The 23,634-nt window shown below is 41.1% G+C and overlaps 1 protein-coding gene across 10 annotated transcripts in view; it reads left to right on the plus strand.

The window, feature by feature from the left end:
* The window catches only part of ZNF521 (zinc finger protein 521), a 236,906-nt gene that overhangs the window by 6,945 nt on the left and 206,327 nt on the right, over nt 1–23,634 (plus strand). For 3 of the 10 annotated variants that reach the window (XM_065752588.1, XM_065752580.1, XM_065752586.1), the window contains 3 exons: nt 14,914–14,976; nt 16,001–16,060; nt 21,564–21,743. In XM_065752588.1, the coding sequence (XP_065608660.1) occupies nt 14,943–14,976; nt 16,001–16,060; nt 21,564–21,743 (274 nt within the window). In that variant the 5' untranslated portion in view covers nt 14,914–14,942. The remainder of the gene's footprint in view (nt 1–14,913; nt 14,977–16,000; nt 16,061–21,563; nt 21,744–23,634) is intronic. The other 7 variants (XM_065752585.1, XM_065752590.1, XM_065752589.1 and 4 more) reach the window with 4 other exon arrangements.

Consider the following 23,634-nt stretch of genomic DNA (forward strand, 5'->3'; position numbering starts at 1 on the left):
TTTTTTATTTTTTTACCAAAAGTTGTGGGCTTCCCCTCTCCCCGAACCCGGTGGGGGGTGGGGCGGCCGAAGTTCCCGGTGCGGGGCCGGAGTTGGGGCTGTGGAGGAATGTGGCGGCGGCTATCACGTGAAGCGGCCCCTCGCTCTCCGCGGAAGGGGGCATGTGCGAGGGCGTGTGTGTGTGTGGGGTGGGGGGGGGTGTCGGTAAATAAACGCGTCCATCCAATGTATCCACCCTGGGGACGGGAGGGAACGGGGTACCGCGGGAAGGAGCGCGGCCCCCGGGCGAGCGGGAGGAGGGGGACCCGCAGGAGGACAAAGGGCGGCTTGTAAGGAGGCTGCGGCGTCCCGGCCCGGAGCCCCCCCCGCTCCTCCTTCCCCGCCCCGCACCGCCCGGCCTCGCCGCCGCCCCCTCCGCCCGCCCGCGGCTCCCCCCGAGGAGCCGCCGGTCCGGGTGCCCGCGCGGGGAAGGCGGCGGCGGCGGGAGGGTGGCTGTCACCTCCCATCACCATCTCTCTGTCTCCCTGGATGCGCGCCTTCCTCCGGGTCGCGGCAGTGGAGTTGAATAAAGCCTGAGTTGCGTCAGGTCAGCAACGCGAATAAGTTCGCCGCTTTTGAGGGGGGGGAGTGGGGAACTTCTGGAGGCCGGGGATGTGTGTGCGCGTCGGGGACCGCGGACTTTCCGCTGTTCCCGAGGGGCGGTGTGGGTCCGCACGGTGCGGAGCCGCTCCCGGGGAGCGGGACCGGGCAGTGCTGCGCCTCGCTCGCTTGGAGCAACTCTTTCCAGGAGTTGCCCGCCTCAAATCTTCCCGTTGACTTCGGTGAGCTTTGGAGCAGGCTCATCTCTTTGGAAACCTTGGACGTGCTGCTTTACCTGCTGCTGAGGGAAGTTTGTGCGGTTCAGGGGTGCTTTCGTCTGGCATCTCACGGGGAACAAACGAGCTGCCGTACCCTTACTTCCTAAGGGAGATCCCGCAGGGAAAGTTCTGCAGCCGGTTTACATCCCTAGCTTCCCAGGGAGGGTTTATTTGCGTTCACCAAAGAGTTTGGAGCCAGAGGAAGGGCGGCCAGTTGGCCTAATCTGCAAAAAGGTGCTGGGGAGATTTAACCCAAGGGTAGCTCCAGACCTCCAGGTATTTCAGAACAAATAACAGATGTGTAGAATTGATGGGCAGATGGAGAAAATTGTTCTCCAGATAGACATGCTTCACTCATGGTTATTTGCTAGGTGCGCTCCAGAAAGAGGGTTTGTGAGATACCTTTCTTTGAGAGTACCCTGCCTAATTAAAGCCAAAGATACAGCTTCCATTTTATGTGGAGGTATGGACTTTGCCTTCCCTGTGCACCGGTAGCTTAAGAGTCCCTGACATGAGAAAACAGCAACATCACACGGTTCAGCTGGAGTAGCTCGCTTTGCTGACAATAAACTCCTGACTGAAGGAAACCTGCTGATGTTCAGGACAGAGATGCTGCAGATTTCTCCACAGTGTCTTATTTACTGTTTTTCAACTAAAAGGAGGCAGTAAATCAATCATCATCTGTAATTATTGCTGCTGTAATTACCTTTGGGGAGTAGGTTATCGTTCCTGGTGGCCTTCGTTCAGATATCTTTTTCATTTTCTCTGTATTATTTCTCTTGAATCGTGTCCATTTGCGAGTAGATTACCAGCACTCTGAAAGCAGCCCGATGGTAAGATTTCTGCGGGGCTGATAACGTGTTTCATCTGAGGAGTTTAAAGATGCTTCTGTAGACGCGGCGTTTAAATTCATTGATAAGAGCCTACCCATCAGTTATTACATCTTCATCTGTAGTGAGCAAACAAAAGCTGTAAGTAATGTTGCAAGGAGATTTACTACTCAGGATTTATTTAAATCCCCCCATTTCTGAAGCATTACTGATGTAGTCAGGACAAAATATAGTTCCATAGTTCAACAATAAACAGTGTTTTAAATCGCTTCTCTGAAAAACTCTTCTTTGACTGTATGTAAATTAGTCATTTAAACTCATGAGTGCTGCTTCACATCTAAATAAAATATGGAGTTACACATTACATTTCCAATTTGTCATGTACTTAGCAACCTGTTCTGGGGGGAAGATAGAAGAGATATTTTTGATACGTCTGTCACTTTTGATAACTTAATTTGAAACTTATATCTTAGGGGAATAGTGATACGAGGCAGGTAAATACATTAAAACAAAATGACAATTGAGTTTTTATATTGAATGCCTGAAACTAATGTTCATCTGAAATGGTGGGTGTTAAGAACTTGCTAATGACTAAATTTCTTCTATTTTTTGAAAATATTCTTCTTCTGAATTACCCTGGTTTCTGTTTACATTTCTATCCCTTCCTATTTCTTTCTCTTTTTTTTTTTCTTCCCTCTCTTCTTTTTTTCTCTCCTTTTCCTCCCTTCTGGTTTGTTGCCAACACTGCTCTGCCTGTCTCCCAATGCCTACTGGTGAGCACCTCTCAGAAGAAAGGCATGGCAAACATTAGACAAACCCTCCCCAGTTTAAAAGCAATAAAAATATCTGCCCAAGGAGAAATAAGATAGTAAGTGCTTTCTCTAAAATGCACCGTCTCTTACAAATATACTGCAGGGTGGTGGCAGAAATGGCTGAGAAAAGAGAGTAAATTATTTAACTTTTTGAAAAACGGTGATTTGAATATCTTAGGTGATCCTAGGAAGGAGGAATAAAAGTTCAACTGCCATGTTCTTTTGGGCGGAAGAAAGATCAGTTGCATACAACTCAGAAGTCCTAGCCTGTATCTTATTTTACTGATTGATTAATCATGTTTCCTTGCCTTCTTTTTAAAAAACAAGACAAAAACATATTAGGTATCATTGACCTGATCAAAATCAGCTGATACATACATTTGTTGAGGGAGGGAGGGTAGCATGGAGCAAAGCGGGTGGGGAAAGGTAAGTCAAAGGTACGATACCCCTCTGAAAGCCCCCAGAAGAGCCCCTGTGTATGGTGCTGAAGAGGGGTGATTGGAATGACTCCTTAACACTGTATCCCCTGAGGATGAGAGCATCTCCTAAAGAACGCCATGCTGGAGACCCCTGAGCTGAGAAAGCAAAGGAGGAGGGAAGAGCAGCTTGCTTTTATCTTGTTTAACTTGGCCACCTGAATGGTAAACCTTTTTCCTGACTTGGCATGCTCTATAGATATCACACTTAGGTTACTGACAGCCCTGGTTGCCCCCTTTGGCTTTATGGGGTTTTAATTTTGGGAGGGCTTGAGGCTTTTCTTTTGCTATTTCTAAGAGCTTTTGATGTGAAACTTTCTGTTTAGAAATGAGTTAAAGTTACAAAAATATAGTTACTTTAAAAAAAATAAAAATAAAAGATGTATTCTTTACACAAACCTGAATGAAGACATAGTCTTAGTAAATTTTAAATTCGGGTTTCTCTAAGCTAAAGTCAGGTAATACTCATTATGCTAAAGTCACCCATGAAAATTGCTGAAATTGTAGGTGTTAGATAAACCGTCATGAGGAATCTGGAACATCCCCACAGATTAAATGGAAGCACTGATCTTTGAAACTGATCTTTTTTCCTTAAAAAAATGAAGTTTTTACTTCAAAGTATTTTTTTTTCTCCCTGTAATTTTGAATCCCACGTACAACTGTAGAAATGGAATTAGTGAGTATTCCTAGAAAGATGAGAAGGAAAAGAATTATCTGCTGTATTTTATCAATCAATGCCCTGCTTAAAGAAGACTTGTGTCTTGAAATATGTCGGCAAGCCCAGAGTGTCTCTTAAAAGTTGTTGCCTCTCTTTAATCATTTCTAGGTCCTCTTTCCATCCCGGCTGAGTTTACAGCTGTGCCTCAGTTGATGCAGAGTGTTGGAGGGCTGAGGAAACGTCGCTGTGTTTTAATGCGACTTGTTTGCTCATCGTAAATTCACAGCTAAAGGATGTTTCCCACACAGAGGTGCAGGTGGTGTGCTGTAGTGCTACAGATGATGAAGTAGTGGTGGATCAAAACAAAAAATCTTAATAGCAGCAGCAGTTTAGAGAGAATTTGACATTTGGATCCCCTTCAGACCATAGCCTTTACATTTCTGTGCTTCTGTCAACTCTTTGAATATTTACCCTCAGCCCCAACCAGCTTCTAAATTACATGGACTAGACCCTAAAGTCGTTAGATTGTCTGCTGATTAGACTATAATCAATCCAGCATAAACAAAACCAGCAATTAGTATTGGCATGATTTCTCTGAACTTCACTTACTGATGCAGCGTTGCTGGTCCAAAGAACTTTTCTGAACAGACTGATTTTAGGGACTGTGTTATTTTATCATCATCATTTTACAGGAGGGAACGAAAAATTTGTAAGATTCCATTTGGCCTGAAAAGCAAAAACATCTGTCTGATGCATGAGTGGGTTGCTGGCTTGTATTTGGCCAACCAAAAAAGGACAAAAATTAAGATATTGAACATAAAAGAGTACTTGAAAAAGCAAATTACAAAGAGGATTTAAGATTACAATCTTTTTGTAATGCAAGCTATTTATAGTGCTCTCCTTCGACTTGATGACGCGTGCCCACTGCTCCTTTATATATTAATAAGAAAACAACAATAAAGCAGCAATAAAAACATCACTAACCTGTAGTAATTTTCATTGGATTTGGCCACGCATAGCGCCACGGACTGTCTCAATTAGCTTTAGAATTACAGCAATGTTACCCCATCATTTTTGGGACCAGCATGAGTTTTATTGATCGTCATCATCTACTTAGGAACAAGTACTATTAGGCGCGGCCATCCGAACAGCTTCTGCTTGTATGGCTCGCTTCCACGAAAGTGAAAACTTGTGACAAACATTATATTAAGAGGCAGAAAAGCTGTGTGTTTGGTTCAGTCTGATATTGTTTTCCCCAGCTGCTGCTAACTTGGTTAAGAAAGGAAGCTGTTGGGATGGAGGCACTTTTCTAATGTGAGTGGGGTAACGCTCTGCTCCGTGAGCTGAGATGTCTGGAAGGGCTTTCTTTTGCTCTGCCATTCTTTCAGCCTAGTGTTTCAAATAAGGTAGTATGGAGTTGTGTCTTTGTTTTTAAGTTGATTAGAATATAGTACAAATGCTGGTACCTTAAGACAGACCTCTGAGCATCTTTTCCCAGATGTGTTTTAAGGTTTCCATTGATTCCTGTAGCATTACTTGAGGTCAAAACCAGTCCTGGTAGGGAAGATGCTCTGTTTCCCTTAAATCCGAGACATGACATGTGTGTGTACATATGTAAATATTATCTTTCTCAGAAGGGACAGCAAACAAATCTGTGAAGATTTTGGCCTCCTTATTTGATGCTGTGAAAAAGTAGATGTCTGTTTTCAAATGTGTTAGTAGAAGAACATTCAGCTTTCTCAGTTGTTATCTTTTGAAAAAGTCAGATAGCAGGAGTGAAGATTTTAAATGCTTTTAAATCATAATGTAGTTCTTGGCAAAGGATTCTGACAGAAAATAACATAAAGAGATGGTGAGGTTTGTTTTTGTTTTAACTTTTAGATGACTTGGGTTCTATTTCACCTCAAGTATGAGCAATTATGCTAGTTTAGCAGTTATTAGAGATGAAAGAAATTCTGTTAGATACAACTCCCCTAAACTTCAGTAGCTTCAGTTCTAGCTAGGATAATGATCAAGGAATACTTAGCCATATGCCTAGGGACTGCACTAGAGCACAAAGAATAGGGCTGATCTTGGGGGTATCTTTATTACAACATGTTATAATTAACGTTTTAATTCCACCCTACTGCTTTCCAGGAAATCTGCTTTATGCTCTTCTGTACTATATGTACTTCTGCAAGTCTGCACAAAAACCCCCTCTTCCAGTGCAAAGATTTTAAACCAGGACCGTTGTCCTTCCAGATTTACGTTACCCATTAACATTGTTGACATTTTCTTTCTTTCTAATTTTTTTTTTTAACTTCAGGGTCTATTTGTTTTAGTTTTCTTTTCCTCTACAGTGCATAATTACTGAAGAAAGGATGCAGAAGACTTCTTTCCATTTTTTCATGATTTAGTCTAAGTTGTCTGTGTTCTTCTGTTGTGCATGCACGCGAGCCTTTTGGCTTTTCCTCTAACTGGAGTGATGCTGCACAGGTTATACCGCAGCATTTTTGTACAGTTGAATCTGTGTAATGTGTATTCCAAAGGGCTGTAGGATTGCTGCTCACTGATTCAGCACTATCAATGCCCAGTGGAATTTTAGATTTTTTAGGGGGATGCATTTTCCTTGGTGTTATTTTCTTCTTTCTTATCTATCTATCTATCTATCTATCTATCTATCTATCTATCTATCTATCTATCATGGGAGCAAGGCAGAGAGGTGCTTTTTTGTGTGTTTCATCTGATACTTTCACTTTTAAATACAGGCACTGTTAGGGCATTTTTTCTTAAACCTTAAGTTGTAGTTTTTATTTCTCTGAGCATTTTCTCTTAAGTCATTTAATAAGTCTGTTGATACAGTCACCCTCCTGTCCCTTCTGCTTTCTTTTCTTACTTGACAAGTGCTTGTTATGATTCTTTAGAAGTGAAGTGAATTTGAAAATGCTGGTCTCTGGTTAAACAGCCCCTGGGCTGAAGCAGAATACCATTTTGCCTTAAGACAAGCAATGTTGGTAGTGAGAGTAGCAGTGCTTCTCTCCTTCCCAACCCCATTTTTACTGTGGGCAATAACCTGCAGTAGGATTTTTGTCTTTCCTATGGAACAGGAAATCCAAAATCTTTCTCCTAAGTTCTCAGGCAGACCCTCTGTGTTTTGCATGAGTGCAGAGAAGCTAGAGCACTTTTAAATCTAAGAGTCTTGGTGAACTTTGCAGTGATTGACTTTCATAAATAATCCCTGAAAGGTATGACCTTACAAATGTTAGGTTATGTTTTGCTAGGAAAATAAGTATCAGATGATGAAATCCCTGATCATTGGTTTTTGGATGTTGCTTTTTGTTGTTTGCTCCTTTTGGTAGCCTATTGAGTTCAGCTTCCATTACTAACTCCTTAACTTCTTGAAAGGAACTTTAAAAACAAAACCAGGCTACCTGCTGTGTTGCTAGACCATATGATGTGATGTAGTGAGTCAGTGTCCTTGGGAAGACTAGGCTGTGCTTTGATCAACAAAACTTTCTCTGGCACTGAGTTGCGATGACTGTCTGGAAAGGAAAACAGTCAAGTGAATTCCTAAACTTGACAGTGGCAGTAGGAAGGGGGTGGGGGAATGGGGAAGTTAATTATTTTCCACCTCCAAAGAATACAATTGCAAGGAAGGAACTTTCTGATTCACGGATTCCAGGACAACAGGATGTCAGGATCCATGCCTGATGTAACATTTTTGCTCTGAAGATGGGAGGAGGAAACGAATTGCCATTGGTCAATGTATCTGACTGCTGGGAAGGGGCTGGATTTAATGATTTCTACAGCACTGAAGTTAAGGAAAAGGTTCCCCTTTTTTTTCTAGTGAATCTGTTGAGTAGAGGTCTCAGCAGATACAAACATAAGTCAACTTAAGCAGGAAAGCTCTGAAGAACAGACCCAGTGAAAGGGCTCGGGTGCTGCAGTGCTTGGTTTTCATATGACTGGTTGCCTGGTGGCATTTTCACCTTGCATCAGGCACTTGAACTCTTGATACAAATCTTAGACCAATTAGGAGGAGCTTACTGATGTTGCTGAGTAGGAACTACGTTAGAAGACAGCATGAAGTACTTAGAAAGAAAGAGTAGTGTTATCTTATGTCCTCCCATTCTAGATGTGGGTACGTTAGCATGTTTGGGTACCTTGTAGTCAGCGGTCACTGCTCTGGTCCTGCTGTTGGAGGCAGGGAACAGGTTGCTCTTTTTCTCTCAGAGCAGAATGAATTGGAGGGCTGTGCTACTGCTCTTCCTCTTCCCTTGGCTGAGGAGTTATCTGCCCTGCTAGAATATGAGAGATGGGGGGTTCTGTTCTGTGCTTTGACTGGTGTGTTTGAATCTGGTATTTCACGGGGAGTGTATCATCATTATGCAGCAATGTGAGGCCCTTTCTGCCCAGTGACATTCACCTCCTCAGGAGTGTTCATTAAGTGCTTGGTGGAGAAGAGGGGTGAGAAGGAGTGCTCACACAAGATTAATGTGTCTGATGGTTTGAGTACCCATGTAGAAGGAAGAGACCTAGGTCCTGATCTACCAACTACTTACTGTAGTATTTTTTCTAATGAGTTGTTTCAGAGAAACTAGAATTGGGCCCCACTTCCCAGGTGAGTGCCCTGTCCACAAGGACATAGTATCACACTAATTCTCCTTTCTAGTTCTGTGAATGTTGTAGATGAGGTACGGCAGCTTCAGTAGCAATGAATGAGTGCATATCAAGTCTGAGGGTAAGCGTTCTTTTCTAGGAAGCTCATGACAAAAGTCTAAATCCTTCTGATAAAGAAGAAAGTTGAGCATGTGCCACCCACATCCTGGCTGAGTGATCTAACCAGTAGGTGTGGGCAAGAGGGGGAAAGGAAGAGATACTGAAACTCACATTTTTTACTAGTATCTTGTAGCGACCAAGCAAGGATATGTTAAGCTCTCAAGAAAAACCTGTAAGAATGCATCTAAGTCCAAGGAAAGCAGGACTAAATATTTTACTAGCCAGCTATGGTGGGGCTTTGGTTTAATTTCAGTACCAAGCTGCATAGCACTGAGAAAGCCCAGATGGTAAAAGCCATAGGTACTGCTTGACCTCTGTTGTGACTGAGCAGAACTTGTGGCAATTTAGATGCAGGGTCCCCTTACTAATTTTTGGGCTCCTAAGCTCCTCTGTGGATATAGAGACCAAAGTGGTGATCTAGATGCTAAAAAGTCATCCAGAACAGAGCAGAAATTTTGAGGGATTAAAAACAAGTCCACAAAATTACGGTTCAAAACAGATTTAGATCTCTGGTAAATCAGGGATAATCTAAATCGAAAAGGGGTTTATTTTGACTCAAGTAAATATGAGACATTGCATAACAGAGTCAAAGAGAAGGCTGCATTTTTCTTTGACGTTATTAGAATGGTGTCACATGGTCCCAGCTCCTCAGACTGGGTGCCTCATTTTCAGATGTCACAGTCAACTGCAGTAACCTTGACTGGAGGTCCTCATATTCCATCCTTCAACCTTCTGTCTTCAGACTTAGGTAATGTTCATGCACTGGTTTGATTCAGATAGCTCTTGTGGAGTTTAGGCTTTTGCAGACAGTTTAATGAATTTCCTGTTTTCTAACCATGGTTGAAAATTCAGGCCCATAAAAATAGCAGCAATTCTTGATTATGTCCCTGTGAGAGACAAGAGTAAGAAAGCTTAAGTGATACATAGCTTCACTGTACAGAGAGAAAATTTCTAAGAGCATTCCTGTTAAACGGTACTGGGTTTAGTAACTGGAGTTTATCATGGTATCTTTCCTTAAACGAACTAGTTGTCCACAGTCACCTTGTCAGAAATGAATACTGAGTACTCAGTTTGAAACAGGCAGGACAGCTGAACATCCTTACCTTAGAACTAAGATTTGAGTTGCAGAGACTCTCTCTTGCTTCGCCGAGACTCATCACCATCCCAAGTTTGACTTGGAGGCCCATAATCATCCGTTACATTGCACAATACAGAGTCTTAAGTGTATCTGGAATTTACTTGTGGTTTATAAAAAGCTTTATGATTCTGTGGAGAAAAGTATCTTGGAAAATGTAACACTATTTAAAGTTTATCTTAAGTAACAAAAATATGAATGTATGTCAGTGTAGCCTAAGTTTGTTACAGCATATCTAGAGAAGCAACATTCGCAGTCCCAGATTTATTCATCCCCTACCTCAGCTGTCTAGAAAAAGATGTCCCCTGGTCCCTCGCATTCAGTAGGATTCTCCTGCTGCAGGAAGGAGTGCCTTCTGCCTAGTCTGCCCACAGTATTATGTAAAACTGGGTATCACATTTGGACACTGGCATCTTGGAGGTCGAGGGTGCAGACTATCCAAAGGAATTCTTAAGAATTACTTCTTTCCAGTTAAGTATATTTATCATTTTTATGCTTATGTGCTGCCTAGGAAAATACTTTAGCAAAGCAATGATATTTTCCAAGCGCTGCTGTCCAATTGGGAACTCCTAACTCAGTCTTTCTACAAGAACGATGTAGGGAGGAAGAGGAGAGAAGCGGGAAAGGAATAAAAATAAAAATAAAATAAAATAAAAAATAAAAGCTTGATGTTGAGGTAGGCTAAAGTGTAAGAAGAAGAATCCTTCCTGTTACAGGAATCACTTGAAGAAAAAAAGTATTTTCCAACTAATAAGAGAAGTTTGTTACAGTGCAGGGGTGGTGGGGAGAAGTGGAAAAGGGGTGTGCTATAGCAGGAAGGAAAACAAATCAGAAATGCAAATGTTCATGTATTAGCAGGATTGATGTACAACTGTGGCTATGCACATTAAGCTAATTTTTAGTAGAGTTCTGGAATGCAGATATTTGGAATGTTAATATGCAAATGCTTTTTATTTTTTTCCTAGTTCTTCTCACACTGTGCACGAGGTACATGCACACTTGGGAGCTAAAATAGTGATTGAATTGCTGGGTGGCAGCTGATAGATGTATGTTGATGCTGGCTATGGCTGTTTGCTACTTTCTTAGTAGTTCTGAACTTTTTTTTAACGCTGGCTTTCTTTGAGGAACGTTATGAAGCAGCCTGAAATGATTGTAAACTTCCAGGGTTCATCTGCTGAATTGCTGCTTGCTGCTTACTGGTGGAGAGAGAGTATGCTGGCAGAATGAGTTGAAATGCTGAGCCTTAAAGCAGTGGTGCCCAGGAAGGGCAGAAAGCAGAGCAAGGTGTGGCCTGAGCAGGTGATGTGTTGGCATCTGATCTGGCATTAATGCTACTCTGTAGCTTCCTTAATTTCAGTTTGTATCTTGATCAAGCCCTTAAGGAGTTAGATTTCTACAGCATGTTACTGCAAAGTATGAAACATCTTCAAAAGCTATTGAATTTAATAGAGTCAGAGGATGCTCAGCGCCTCCTGTAACTAGCTCTTAAATTTGCTTTCTGCCTATGTGATTAATCTATTTAATCATCCTTAATATCTACCTGGACAGGGTATCAGTATGAATGTCCTCTTGGTTTTTTATGTGGCTTCACGGAGGAGAGGGAAGAAAAGAGAGAGACTTCCAGAAATTACAGTAATTTGTAGGTAGTGAAATAACAGCACAAAGGTTTTATTTCTGTTCTGTCTGGGTAACTCAGTAAATTGTGTATTGATTATGCTAATACAGCTAGTGTCTCTATTACTTGTCTGCAGAAATTATTCAAACATGTAGATAGAAGATGCACTTGGCAAAGTTACTGTCCTAGGAAAAAGGCTTTTGTGCAAAATGGCTTTAAATTGAATTACTGATAGTATGCTAATGGCAATGTGTAGATCAAGTATTGAATTATAGGAAATGCTAAGTGCAAGTTAAAAATATATATTCTGAACTTCATATCTCTGACAATCTTAGTTGCTGTATTAGGTTTATTTTCACATCTCTCAAGGAATGTGTTTTAGGAAGGATAAAATCAATAGTGGTCTATTTTTATGGTTTATTTTGGAATATGTGGCTTCTCCTGCTTTGTTTTGCAAGGAGGCTCAGACATTCAGGGCAGGTTTTTTTTTTGTTTTTGTTTTTTTTTTTTAATTTATTAACCCACCTAGACTAGAAGAAAATAGACTTTTTTCAATTATCTTTTGCTTTTATTTCATTATGGTTTGTAATAGCTCTGAAGCAATAAATCCTAGCCAGAGTTCTCCAAAAGGCTTCCCTTTCAGTGAAAGAGTCCTTCTTCACATTTCTAATTTTATCTGCTTCTTTTCCACGCAAGGTTTTTCCCAGGCATCAACCAGAAATGACTTGTGCTCTTCCTTAGGGTGCTAAAGATACAGATTAACTCTTCAGTGAGAGCTTAGGGAGTAGAATGTGAATGAGATTCTGCAAGCTAGGAAACTTGGGTTTATTTTGTACTAACTTTATAAAATGATCCTTGATAGGCCAACCATTTGTCCTGTGAAGAAACTGTGAGGAGAAGGGGTGAAATCCTCACTGATCAGCAGGTGTTGCTGTGGAGCAGTCAGGAGATTAACTCTGTTTTTTTTAATGACCACTATATGAAGATCCCCAGAGGTTTTCCTACCAGAACTGTCTTTGAAAGTACTACTTTATATACATATTTACTTTAGAAGGTGGAGTTGGTCTCAATGTTGATGCTCCCTAGCACAAGCATGAGTGATGCTGTGAGCTGAAGCACAGTTTGCCTTGGGCACTGGCTGTACCAGGCAGAAGTGTCCTAACCTTTCACATTGATGCAGCTTCAGTTTAGAGATGCATATTTGCAGGCAAATTTTAGAAACTGGTATCTGTCCAAGCCACATGCTTTTATGATAGGAGATAGAGTTGACATGTTGGAATTTTATTTTCCTCCGTTGAGACAAACAAAAAAAGAAATCAGCCACCAACTCACTCTCAAGAAATGTGATGTCACAGTTGCATCGATCTAGTCTTCTTAGAAATTTTAGTATTTGCGTTTCTTGGTTGTTTTGTTTTTCAAAAGCTGCTCTGAAAAAATATATGGTAGAGATTTCATGTTTTGTTTTAAGGAAGAGGGAAGTCAATAAAGAAGAATTTCAGCAGGTATCAAAATGAGTGACCTGTGTTCACAAACTCATAATTGTACAGATGAGGGATGTTGCTGCTTTCATGACAATGTTATCTCAAGTGGATCTGGAAGAGCTGCTGGGCAGTAGTATCGCTCACTTGGGGTCTGGATTCATAAGCTATTGTTCTGGTTTCCTGAGACCTTTCCTTTTAGTGGTATTCTATCATGTTGTTATCTAGAGTTTATCTTCTCTTATGCCAGGATTTGTTAAATGCTGTGCTGAAGATAGCACCCCTATGCACAATTACAGTCCTAGAGTATCACTAATTTTGACGTTTGAATTAATAACAGTGCGTACATGCTACTGTTTTATTTCCATATAATGCTTGTGGTTCAGTTTTTTGTTTAGTTAAATTTCATGCCTGTGTTAGAGAAAGATTTTTGGCTAGCAACTTTTATAGACTATCACAATATAAGCTTTGCTTAAAGTTGCCTTTCTTTCCTGAAAGAAGATTGTTTACTTCAGGCAAGGTAATGTCCCTTAAACATGAAGATCACAGTTGGGTGAGTTTAGCAGTGGTCAGAGGCTGAAATAGTACAGAACTTTTCAGAATCTTGTTGCAGAGAGACATAAAGTGCTGACTGGGGGAGCTTCTCTGCTGCTGCTGCCAGCTGGAGCTTTCCTGGTGCAGTGTATCCGAGCTGCTGGAAGAATGGTCTTGGGTAAAGCAAAGGCAATTGAGATGCCACTTTGTAGATGAGTTGTGCTAATGCTAAGGTTTCCCTTATTCTGTGGATTTTGTGACGTAGCTTTTAAAATTCCTTTTATAGTATTTCCCCCCAAAAATGAGGTTTTATTTTCCTGACAGTTGAATATTAGCAAGTGTTTGTGCTGTGGCCTGTTGTGATCTATGTGGTTCTTTCAGGACTCAGATTTCTTTAGGAGCTTGAACAGCTTAGAAAGATGCTAACCACTACTTTACTTGTTCTGATACTTGTTTCCATTTTTTAGTGCAGTGAAGACATAGTGGACAGCCTTTCTTGAAAGCAAACCTTAGCCTCACTTTGAAATTTTGAATCTCAATGGGGAGGTTTTAACCAGGCATACTCTGGCATGGTTTTGCATGATGGAAGTGGACATGGGAACAATTTGTTAGGTAACATCCACATTTGTTTTATTTCCATTTTAAGACCTAACCATACTGGTACAGCCGTGAGCCAAGTATGTGTCAGCATGCACCCTTTCCACAGCCAGTGAAGGTCTACTGCTGCTGGGGGAGTTCAGTACAGAAAACTCGAAAGGACCAACTCTTGCATTTTGGTTTGCAAACATGTTTAAGTGGAGATCCACTTTAAATAAGCAGAGCTTGTTTACTTCTGAGCAAATAGTGCTTGGGTTTGAAGTTTCCCACTTGAGTTGGTTCTTGAGAAGTTCATGTTTGGGCACCACCTCAATTCCATCTGGATACTTGAAAATGGTAGAGCTTTTAAATGACCTTTTTGGACTGAGTTCAGAGTTAAGACGTGGTGGCAAAGGATTTCACTGGTAGATGACAGCTATGCCTACTGCCCACGCTGCGGCTGGTCAGTAGGAACTGATAGTCACAGTGGTTTTCCTCTTGGAGCATGGAGTGCTAGATTGCAGTTCTTGAGATCATTTTTTGGATATAAATCCAAGCTAGTGATGAGCATAATCAGGGGCAAGCAGGACTACTGCTTCCGAGGCTTTGCTGGGGGCTTTGAGGGCAACACAAAAGGTTGTGGGTGAGTTGTTTTTTTTTTTTTAAGTGTACACTAGTTGTATTCATTATTTTTCTCCTCGTATAAATAAACCTTACTGATCCGTGCTGCCTTAGTGACAAATCTCTGTTTAGCTTAGCTTTTATTTGACCACGTGTTCCTTGAAGCTCTCCTTTTCCTGAGCTGCTCCCCTTGCTCCCTTTGTCTGACCAGTTTCCTTCGTCTTTGAGGGCTGCTGGGGTGACAGCTTTTGCATGACAAAGGAAAACACGCAGCATTGTCGCAGCCCAAGCCCTGGTGATTTTGTGTCTGCAAAACACAAGTTCAAATGAAACAGTCAACTCATCAATTTTTATTTTGTGAAATATTTTACGTAGTCTGGGGCTTGGGGAAACGTTATCAGATCTATGTTGATGTGAGAAGTGTGTGCATACTAGCCACAACTCCGGGGTAGAGAGAGAGCTTATTTAGAGTCCTTCATGGTACTGAACTTGACTCTTTCTTATGTATTTCGGGTTTCTGGTATCCTGAGAGTGTCCTTATGAAAACTGGTGTTTTTTTCTAGAAACCCAGATTCTAGAAACAACCAATTGTATGAAGCCTTGGGGTTGGCGGAGGAGGAAAAGAGGTACTTGTGGAGTGTGTATGCGTATTTCTTCTTTTGAATATGTGCCTAGATTTAAATGTCTTGCACTCTGTTATCCCAGGGAGCGGGAAAAGGCCCCCAAAGCTTTGGATTTTAACTCAGTTGCATGATTATTTGTTGAGGCCTGAATTCTTGAGAGTGGAAATGCTGTAGAAGTGCAATCTTTCCCCTTTCAGCTTTTTCCCCTGTGGAGGGAGAAAGAATTCTTTTCTCTCTGCTGCTCCCTAACTCAAAGACCTCGGTCTATTGGAGAATAAAAGGGAAATGGTTCTGCCTTCCCTTGCTTTGACTTTGGAGAGTCAATCTTACTTAGGCATCATATCAGAGCATACCAGAACAGCTCTCTAATTTTTTTCAAAATAGCAGCAGAATGGCTCTTGTTAGGTTCACTCTGGCCCAACAAGTTCTGAATAGTGAATCTGACAAGAATTGTATTGTTTTTAGTTCTACTGCTCTGGAAAGCTGTGAGCCAAGGGAAAGATGCTGGCATGGTGTATACAGTAAAACAGCATGGGGTTAGTTCTCCTTTGCAAGGCTGTCTGCACTGCTGAGATGCTTGCTACTGAATATAGGATTATTATTATTTTTTTAAAAGCTTATGTATGAATTAGTGCACACCTCTCCCGTCTGCCAGGAGAAGGCTTTTTCTCTTATCCATGCTGAATGAGTGAGGAGAATCTTAAAGCCCAGAATTATTCCCTCATTTACTTTCATAATCAAATACAGTAGAGTGCACTGAAGACGTATCCTAGAGGAAATTTGATTTGTTTTTTAAGGCATGAAACCTACTTGGTCACTCTGCTCTCCGACATGTAGCTTCCCTAAAGCAGCGTATTCTGTGTGCACTTTGCAGTGGACCTGTATCAGCTTTTTCTTGGCTGTGTTGTACAAGCATTGCTGGCTTTCAGAACTGAAGCTGGTGTAAAGGTGCTTGAAATCCTTCAGCTACCTACCTAACATGTTTTGTTTTGTTTTGTTTTTGTTCTGTTTACCTTTTTTCTGACAGTAGAAGAAAATGAAACAGAGGACCTGCAGGCAGGTGTGGGACACACAGCCGCACAGACTGGTAATGCTGAATTCCTTCATTAGTGTTCGATTACTGTTTGACAACAGTGTGAGGGATTTTTGTATCGGGGTGATTTTGCAAAGCCTATGTTCCTCCTCCTTGGTTTCGACCTGGAATGCTTTTTAGGAGCTCACAATGGAAAACAGCATTTCTCTCCTCCTTGCTTTTCAGTTCCTGAGAATTAGAAATTGTGCCTCTTGTAGCTCAAGGTAGTGATGGTGAGATGCTTCAGAAAGTCCAGCATGCTCTTCTTGTTGTTGTCAGAAATAATCTTTCTCTGCATCTCCCATGTAAACCTCCACCCTATGCCATTTCAGATGAACTTGAATATTCATTCCGAACTATTTTCATGTTTGTAAAATATGTGAATAAGAGTCGTTTCCTTAATTTTCTTTATTAATTTATATAAGTTCTTACTAGTCAGGGATCCTTTGTTTGAAGTCACTGAAATAGGGTAGATGAAGCTGTTGTTTGAGTCAGGTTCATGGGAAAATGTTTCATTAACAGTCATGGAGAAATAATTATTAATTCTCTGTAATGAGGACTCTTTGATTTTCTAAATTTCATTTGATTCTGAGAATTTGAGGAGGGCTTGGTATTGAAGCAGTCTTCGGTGCTGGCTTACAGAAGCTTATCTGAGGAGCCTCTTCTGACCAGTCTCATTCATTCAACTGAAGGCACCTTTTGGAGTAAGGGATGTTCCTAGAAGGCCACCGATATCAGAGTAGGTAACTTGCTTGAGGAGAATAGAGATTATTGCTCTCAGGAAGGTGAAGAATTCAGGTTTTTTGTGGTCAGCTAGGACACTTTGTATTTCGGTTGTGTTTGCGTCCCATGGGATTTTGTTTGGTGCCTTTCCTGGGTTCTAGTACCTCTGTGCAAAAACCACATTGTTTAAAAGGTGACGGAGTTCTCTGCTATTCTTTATTTATTTATTTTTGAAAGAAAATGTCTCAGATTTTTCTGATTGTACTTATGCACTTAGCTATGTGTAAACTGGGGTGGGGGGTAGAGGAGAAATAAAAAGCACACTTGTATTCCTACAAACACACCAATTTGAGGAAATAGAGAACTGTGAAACCAGAGATCAATATGACAAGGAATAATTGCTTTTCTGCATTTTTTTCACTAAAGTAATTCTCAATGGTTACATTGTCTCACTAGTTATTTATTTCCCATCCTGTCCAGTGTTGTTCTCTGTCTGTTTCTAGGCGAGATTTAACATTCTGTTTTTCTCCGTAGCAAGAATGTAATGCCGACGTTAAAAACAAAACCCCTTCTGATAGAGAGAGCAGTACAGAAGGCCCACTTTGTATACACACTGCCAGAAGTTTTTATAGTAATACTTTGTATCTAAGCTCTGGCTCTAACCATTAAATGTGCTTTTTATAGAGTACCAAGTTATAAATGTAGTGCAGCTACGGCATATTAATCTTACTGCAGAAATTTAATGAGGCAGTTGTTTTGCGATGGACACTATTGGGAGCAGAGAGCGACAGAGTTTTACTTTACCACTGAGCTGAAGAAATATTCCTTGCCTGGTAATAATTATAGCCACATGATCTTAGTTTTCCTTTCTTTTGCCAACTCTTTTCCATGCAGAAGTGGCGTGGAAGGAGGTCCACTGCAAGGCAGGGAAACGGGTTGGAAAGTGGGCTGTTTTCTTGGTACTTTGATGTTTAGCTATGGATCCTCATAGCACAGGCAGAAGTAAGCAAGATAAGTTTCAAGAATAGTTAGTCTTTGCCAGTCCACCAAGATGGCTTTTAGATATTCATTACTTTTACTTGACTTTTATATGGGTTATAAAAAGTAAATGTGGTGAAACCTCATTTTTACATGGACAGAATAGAATTTCTGCTGGTTGGCCTTAAACCGCTCCCATACTTGAAATTAATTGAAGTCCATGGCTTTATTGCCTCCAACGCTTCTAAGCCAATGTGATTTTTCATTTTCCCCCAAGTTACAGTTTTATTAGACCAAGTTACAGCAGTGACATCCCTTATGAGGAGGAGGAAGAAGGTACAGGGAGAACCACTTGCCAGGGAACACAAGAATGAGAAAATCATACTTCATTTCCATTTATAGATAATGTTAACATAATCAGTAAAAGAATACAACTGTTCTTTTTCTTCTTTTTCTTTTTTCTTTTTCTTCTTAAGCACCTTAATAGGCTGTATTTATTTCTTTTCCAAAAATACAACCTTTCTTTCCATATGAGATAATTTTGAATGATATATGCAGATGGAGCTGGTGTGTGTATTGCTGCTGATGTGTGTTACCAGTTTTCAGTAGGTCTCTGAAATAGGGAAGGGAAGCCTCTGGAAGTGACAGTGGTGTTTGTAGATAGTGAGGAAGGTAATCCTATTGTCAAGCCAGTCTTTGTTGAGGGAGTTGTCTGCAGTAGTTGCAGATATTGGGGAGAAAGAAACGTGAGAGTTGATTGGCACTCTGAAGTTCCATTTGTGAGCATGAGCTTTATACAGGAGGTTACACAAAGTATAAATGACTGCACGTGGCATTTCCAACATGCATTTTATTCTAGACTTTCAAAAGAGGAGCACGAGTAAGGCAGCTTATCCTCAGGTTAAGTAATTGTTTAGGGTTAGAACAGCTCTTGATAGAAGTTGTCTGTTGTTGTAGCAGAAAAGCAGCCTATTCAGTAAGCCCCTCTCTTTAAATGCCACCTTCTTTCTTTCTGAGGTGACAACTTTTCATGGAAGTGAATCATGTTGGAAATGCATTTGTGGAGAGGCGCTGAGACTGCCAGAACTCGTTTCACAAAGCTGTCGCAGGCTAAACTTGAACCTACATCCCAGAGGGTCCCACTTAAGTGTTGACCTAAAAACAAATGTGCCAGTTGGCTAGAGCATGTATTCTGAAGTCACAGCAGAAGGGAATAAGCTTGACTGACTTCTGTCCCTGTAGAATTTATATCTGCAAATGCAGAAGGAGAAGCAAAACATTTATTAGACTTAAAATGATTCTAATTTTAATAACTGGTCTCTAAGTAGGAAGCTTTTAAACGGAGTGATTCTTCAGGCTTTTGTGCACAAAGGGGTGCATGTGCATACGTGTGTGTGTGCTGCTGAATTCCTGTAAAGTGCAAGCGCTTCTGAATAATAAGTCTGGAGAATTCCCTCCCCTCCCTTTTCTTTCCTTCAGCATTGTACTTAAAGCAGAGTCAGACACTAACCTTATTTTAAAACAAACAGGTCTGTAAACTTTATGTGCAGCATTTAAATACTCATGTTAAAATTCAAACCCAGTGCCCACATTTCCCTGAGTGCTGTCAGTTTTATGAGATGAAACTGGGAGCTTGAGCTGAACAACTAATAGCATGCGATGTGCACATGCTGCCTTCCAACAAGTGCTTAATGATGTTGGGTCAGTTTGCAACAGTTAAGACAATTATTTCTTTTTCTGAGCTGCTAAGAACCTGGTGATGTTCTAAGGACTTTTGTTAAAGTTGCAAAATATCTTGGAAAACTAAGTGGCAGTGTGAGTTATTTAGATTCGTTTAGAGCATGTAAAAATAGCTACAGCACCATCAAGTCCTTGTGCTTGATTAGCATCCCTTTTTGCTTTGTAAAAGTGCAGAATGCTCCTTTACTTGGAAGCTGTTGCCCAAGTTTAAGTCTTTACACTGCGAGAACCTTGTGAACGTCGCACAAAGATTGTGCTCTGGGTGCACAGTAAATATGTTTTTGCCTTCAGAAGGAGTTTTTTGTTTTTTAAATTAATCTGGTTTTCCACCGTAATATAACTCCTTTAAAAATAAATTCCGCCCTTTACCCCTGTCAAAGAAATTCCTCAGTTTTGATCACGAGCCACATAGCATGAGGAAGGCCTCCTGACATGGGCCTCTTCCAGTTTGCACTGTGTGGCTGCCTGCATCTGAACAGCTGAAGGCAGGGCTGCAGCAGCGTGACCCAAAGGATGTGGGCAGATGGGGGGAGCCCTGACCCATGTGGGAGACAGCAGAATGCCCACACTCTGCGTGCAGGGCAGACTGGGGATCTGTGTCCACATCGCTGCAGAGTGCTGGCAGAGGACTTTAGAGTGGAATCCCCCTCCTCCTCCTCACCCTGTCCCTGTTCTAGTATGAATGTAGTGGAAGCACAGTTTGGTTACTCTGTTCTCGTGGAACTGTGTGTGATCCTAACCAGTTGCACCTCTCACTGAAGTGGGTCCACAGCCACCACCATCACTGTGGACACGGAGCCTTCTCCCAGCTAGCTTCTCACTTGGCTAAAGGGTGGAACACCTTAACACACACTTGCACAATCCCCTGTCATTTTAGGAGTCTACCCTTGTTTGCTAAAGTGACCCATCTCAGTCTCAGCTCTCAAGTAAAAGGAAATATGAGGTAGCCAAAAAAAAGGGAAGAGCGGTGAAACACTTGCATTCCTTTTGTTGGAATGTACACAACTGTTTTTCTTCTGAGTTTCACTTGTTGTACTGTGGTTCCCAAGGAAAAACAAAGTTAAGTGCCAGCTTGCTTTATTAGGGAAGGCGGATGGTTTTATTTCTGTCTTTGAAGGAAGCTTTTAGTGAAGTGGGCTAAAAGTCAGGAGCAGTTAAAGCTACTCTGTTCCTCAGAGGAGGAGGAAAAGTTCTAGATTTTGTGTTAACTCACTTTGCACTGATCAGCAGAACTGAGGCAGTGCAGTGAACTGTGTGGCTTCTCTGTGGAGGGCATAGCACTGAGTGAGAATGTTTCTTCCAGTTTAGGAGTTTCAGCTGGGTTCAGAACTGCTGCTCTGAGGCTGGAGCTGTCCTGCTACCTTCCAGATACTTGTTAACATGTCAGACAGACAAAGCTCTCCTTGTGCACCATTTGGGTTTTACAGTACTTAGTTCCTAGTTTTCCGTGGTCTGTCAAATGCAGAAGCTTTGTTGGGTTTGTCTTAAGTCATCAGCAAGTTCAAAGCATATATAAAGTTTTGACCCAGGGTATCATCTTTCTGGGGCATTGTTTGTGTCAAATCAGCACAGTGATGGAGTGTTGGAGTGGGTTGTGAAAAAAAGATTAATTTCATCTTTATGTAAATAAGATGTGTTAGTCTCTTAATTCCAGTAGTTTCCTGTGAAATGCTGTAGTTGCCAGTGAAAAGAAGTTCCTGCACTCATCGATTTGATTTTTCTTCTAATTGAAAACTAATTGCATAGGTGGTTTACCCTTTCTTATAATGATCAAAGTAGCTCCTATAGCTCTGATAAAATTGACAAACCTAACACTGAAGCGTGGAAGAACTGCTCGAGTGAGAAGTGCTGCGTTTGTGGGAAAAGAAGAGAGATTTTCCTTTCATCGAGATTAGAAAAAAGGTTAATGAATAAAACTCCTTTGCTTATTTAGCAATAAAATCTACAGCATTCTGCAAGCTTGTGCCAAATGTGTTTCTTCTCATCCTTGCAAAAAGAAACCTATCATGACCTTTTTTCTTTCTTTAAAAGGTTCTCTGCTTGGATGCCTGAAGTCATGGTCTTGATTTTCTTTCAGACCCTAACTGTAAACTAGAAGACAAGACAGAAGATGGAGAAGTGTTAGACTGTAAGAAAAGGCCGGATGAAGGGGAGGAGTTGGAAGAAGAAGCTGTGCACAGCTGTGACAGCTGCCTCCAGGTGTTTGAGTCACTGAGTGATATCACAGAACACAAGATTAATCAATGTCAGCTGACAGGTAAACAATTCTTCTCACTTCATGGCTTCTTTCACTGTTCTTTTCCTGATTCCCATTTTCTGCTTCTGATCTCCCTCCTCCTTTCTCAACTGTTTTACTCCTGCACTTGAATGCTTAGAGGTGAGACCTTTATAAACATGTTCTGGGACACTGTTATACTGTAAATAAGGCACTATAAATTTCCTTCTACTGAAGGATATATGGATAATTACTGCATTGTCACTGTATTTAAAGTGTGTTTTAGCTGTCTGAATGCCTGGTGCATACCATCCTCTACAACTTTCCGTGTTTGCTTCTATGAATATTTTCCTCAGTTACTTGTGAACACAAGAGGGTGTTTGTAAGTGGAGTCCAAGTACAGTTGCATAACAGATGAATTTACAGTGGTGTGTTGCAGATCTGGGTTGGACGTTGCTTTAGTTTACTGTGAGAAATACAAATGTCTGTAAATGACTGTGCAATAATCAGTAACTGAAAGTAGAGAGGAATTAAACTAGTAGAGAGAAAGTGAAGTTCTAGTCCTAGTCATGGAGCAAAACTGAGCGCTGATCAAATACTGCTAAGTTGAATAGTGTTGAGTGAATGAACCTGTAGCTGTTCCGAGTTCTCCTCTGAAATGACTGTATACAGGCCCCTCATGTTCAGATTGTATGAAGTCTGCTGAAGTAGTTTTGATTTTTAGATTTAGTAGATCTTTCAATGATCTGCGCTGTAAGTCCAAGTAGAACAACAGAAGGACATACATAACAGAGGAACACATTTCTTTTTTTAGATGAAACTTTAATTTTATCCTCTACAGTGTAAAATGTATTTCTTGCGCAATGCTGTTATGATAATAGTTTTTCATTATTAGAACATTGTAAACAAAGAAAGACATACTTCTTATTTGAGAATGCTTTAAGAGAGTGTGTGCATGCTCGTGTTTGGAGAGCTTTCCAGGTTATTTTGGTTCCAGTAGATCCATAGGCTAGGTCATGAGAGGATGACTTAAATTTCAAGAAGCAGTGCTGCTCTTGAGGGTTGTATAGCCTCTGCTGAGTCACAACCTGAACCTCTGATTGGAGGTGGAGAAAGGACCCGGTCAGCCTTGGGAGCACAGGTGAAGGCAATTCACCTGTGCAACTGGAAGGGGTGGAGCCAGGCTCAACCCCTCTTAGACCCCCCATTTAAAGGCTGACTGTTATTGAGGAAAGGTCTCTTGTTGGAGATTCCTCCTTTGTGGAGTCTTTCCATGTGAGCTTTGAGCCCCAGAGATGGGTGAGCCTTCCATTTTCTTCTTTATTTGTAAGATCTTCTCATTGCACTGGTCCTGTTGCCATTATACCACTAAAGAGATGCAGTACAAAAGGAAGGTGACCAGAAGAAGAATAAGTGGGAAGGAGCAAAAGGGAAGTTGACAAAATAATGCAAATTTGCCAAACAGTTTTAATCCCAACTTCATATCACAGAAGTTGGAGATCTGCTGCAGCAAGAAATGTGTACTTTCGTCAATATAGTTATTTTCTTGCTTTCAAAATGTTGTCATATCTTCAGATACAATTAACTTAGTCAAATTCTGATTGTTTCTACAAACTTCTAGAGTGCGTTTTTCTGTATTGCTGATGGTTTCAGTCAGTATGGGTGTTCTCCTTGAACTTTAAAATACTCCTGACTTTTTCCTATCCTTTTGTTTATATCTTTTGTCTTTCTTTGCTCCCTCTGTTTTTCAAAACAAGTCGTTTCAGCTTGTCTCTTTTTCCCTCCTTCAGGAGGTTGTCCCATTGCCCCTTGTCCATTGGATCTCTCCTTTACTACCTCAGATCCCACTTATTCATATCTGCGATTTTCACTTCAATGTGATATAGCAGATTCCCCTTTCTGGCTAGTTAATTACCTCTCTTCCTCTATTCTA

This window comes from Cyrtonyx montezumae, unplaced genomic scaffold, assembly GCF_038088225.1.
Source record: "Cyrtonyx montezumae isolate F1298 unplaced genomic scaffold, pur_monq_1.0 scaffold_8, whole genome shotgun sequence".
Lineage (NCBI taxonomy): Eukaryota > Metazoa > Chordata > Aves > Galliformes > Odontophoridae > Cyrtonyx > Cyrtonyx montezumae.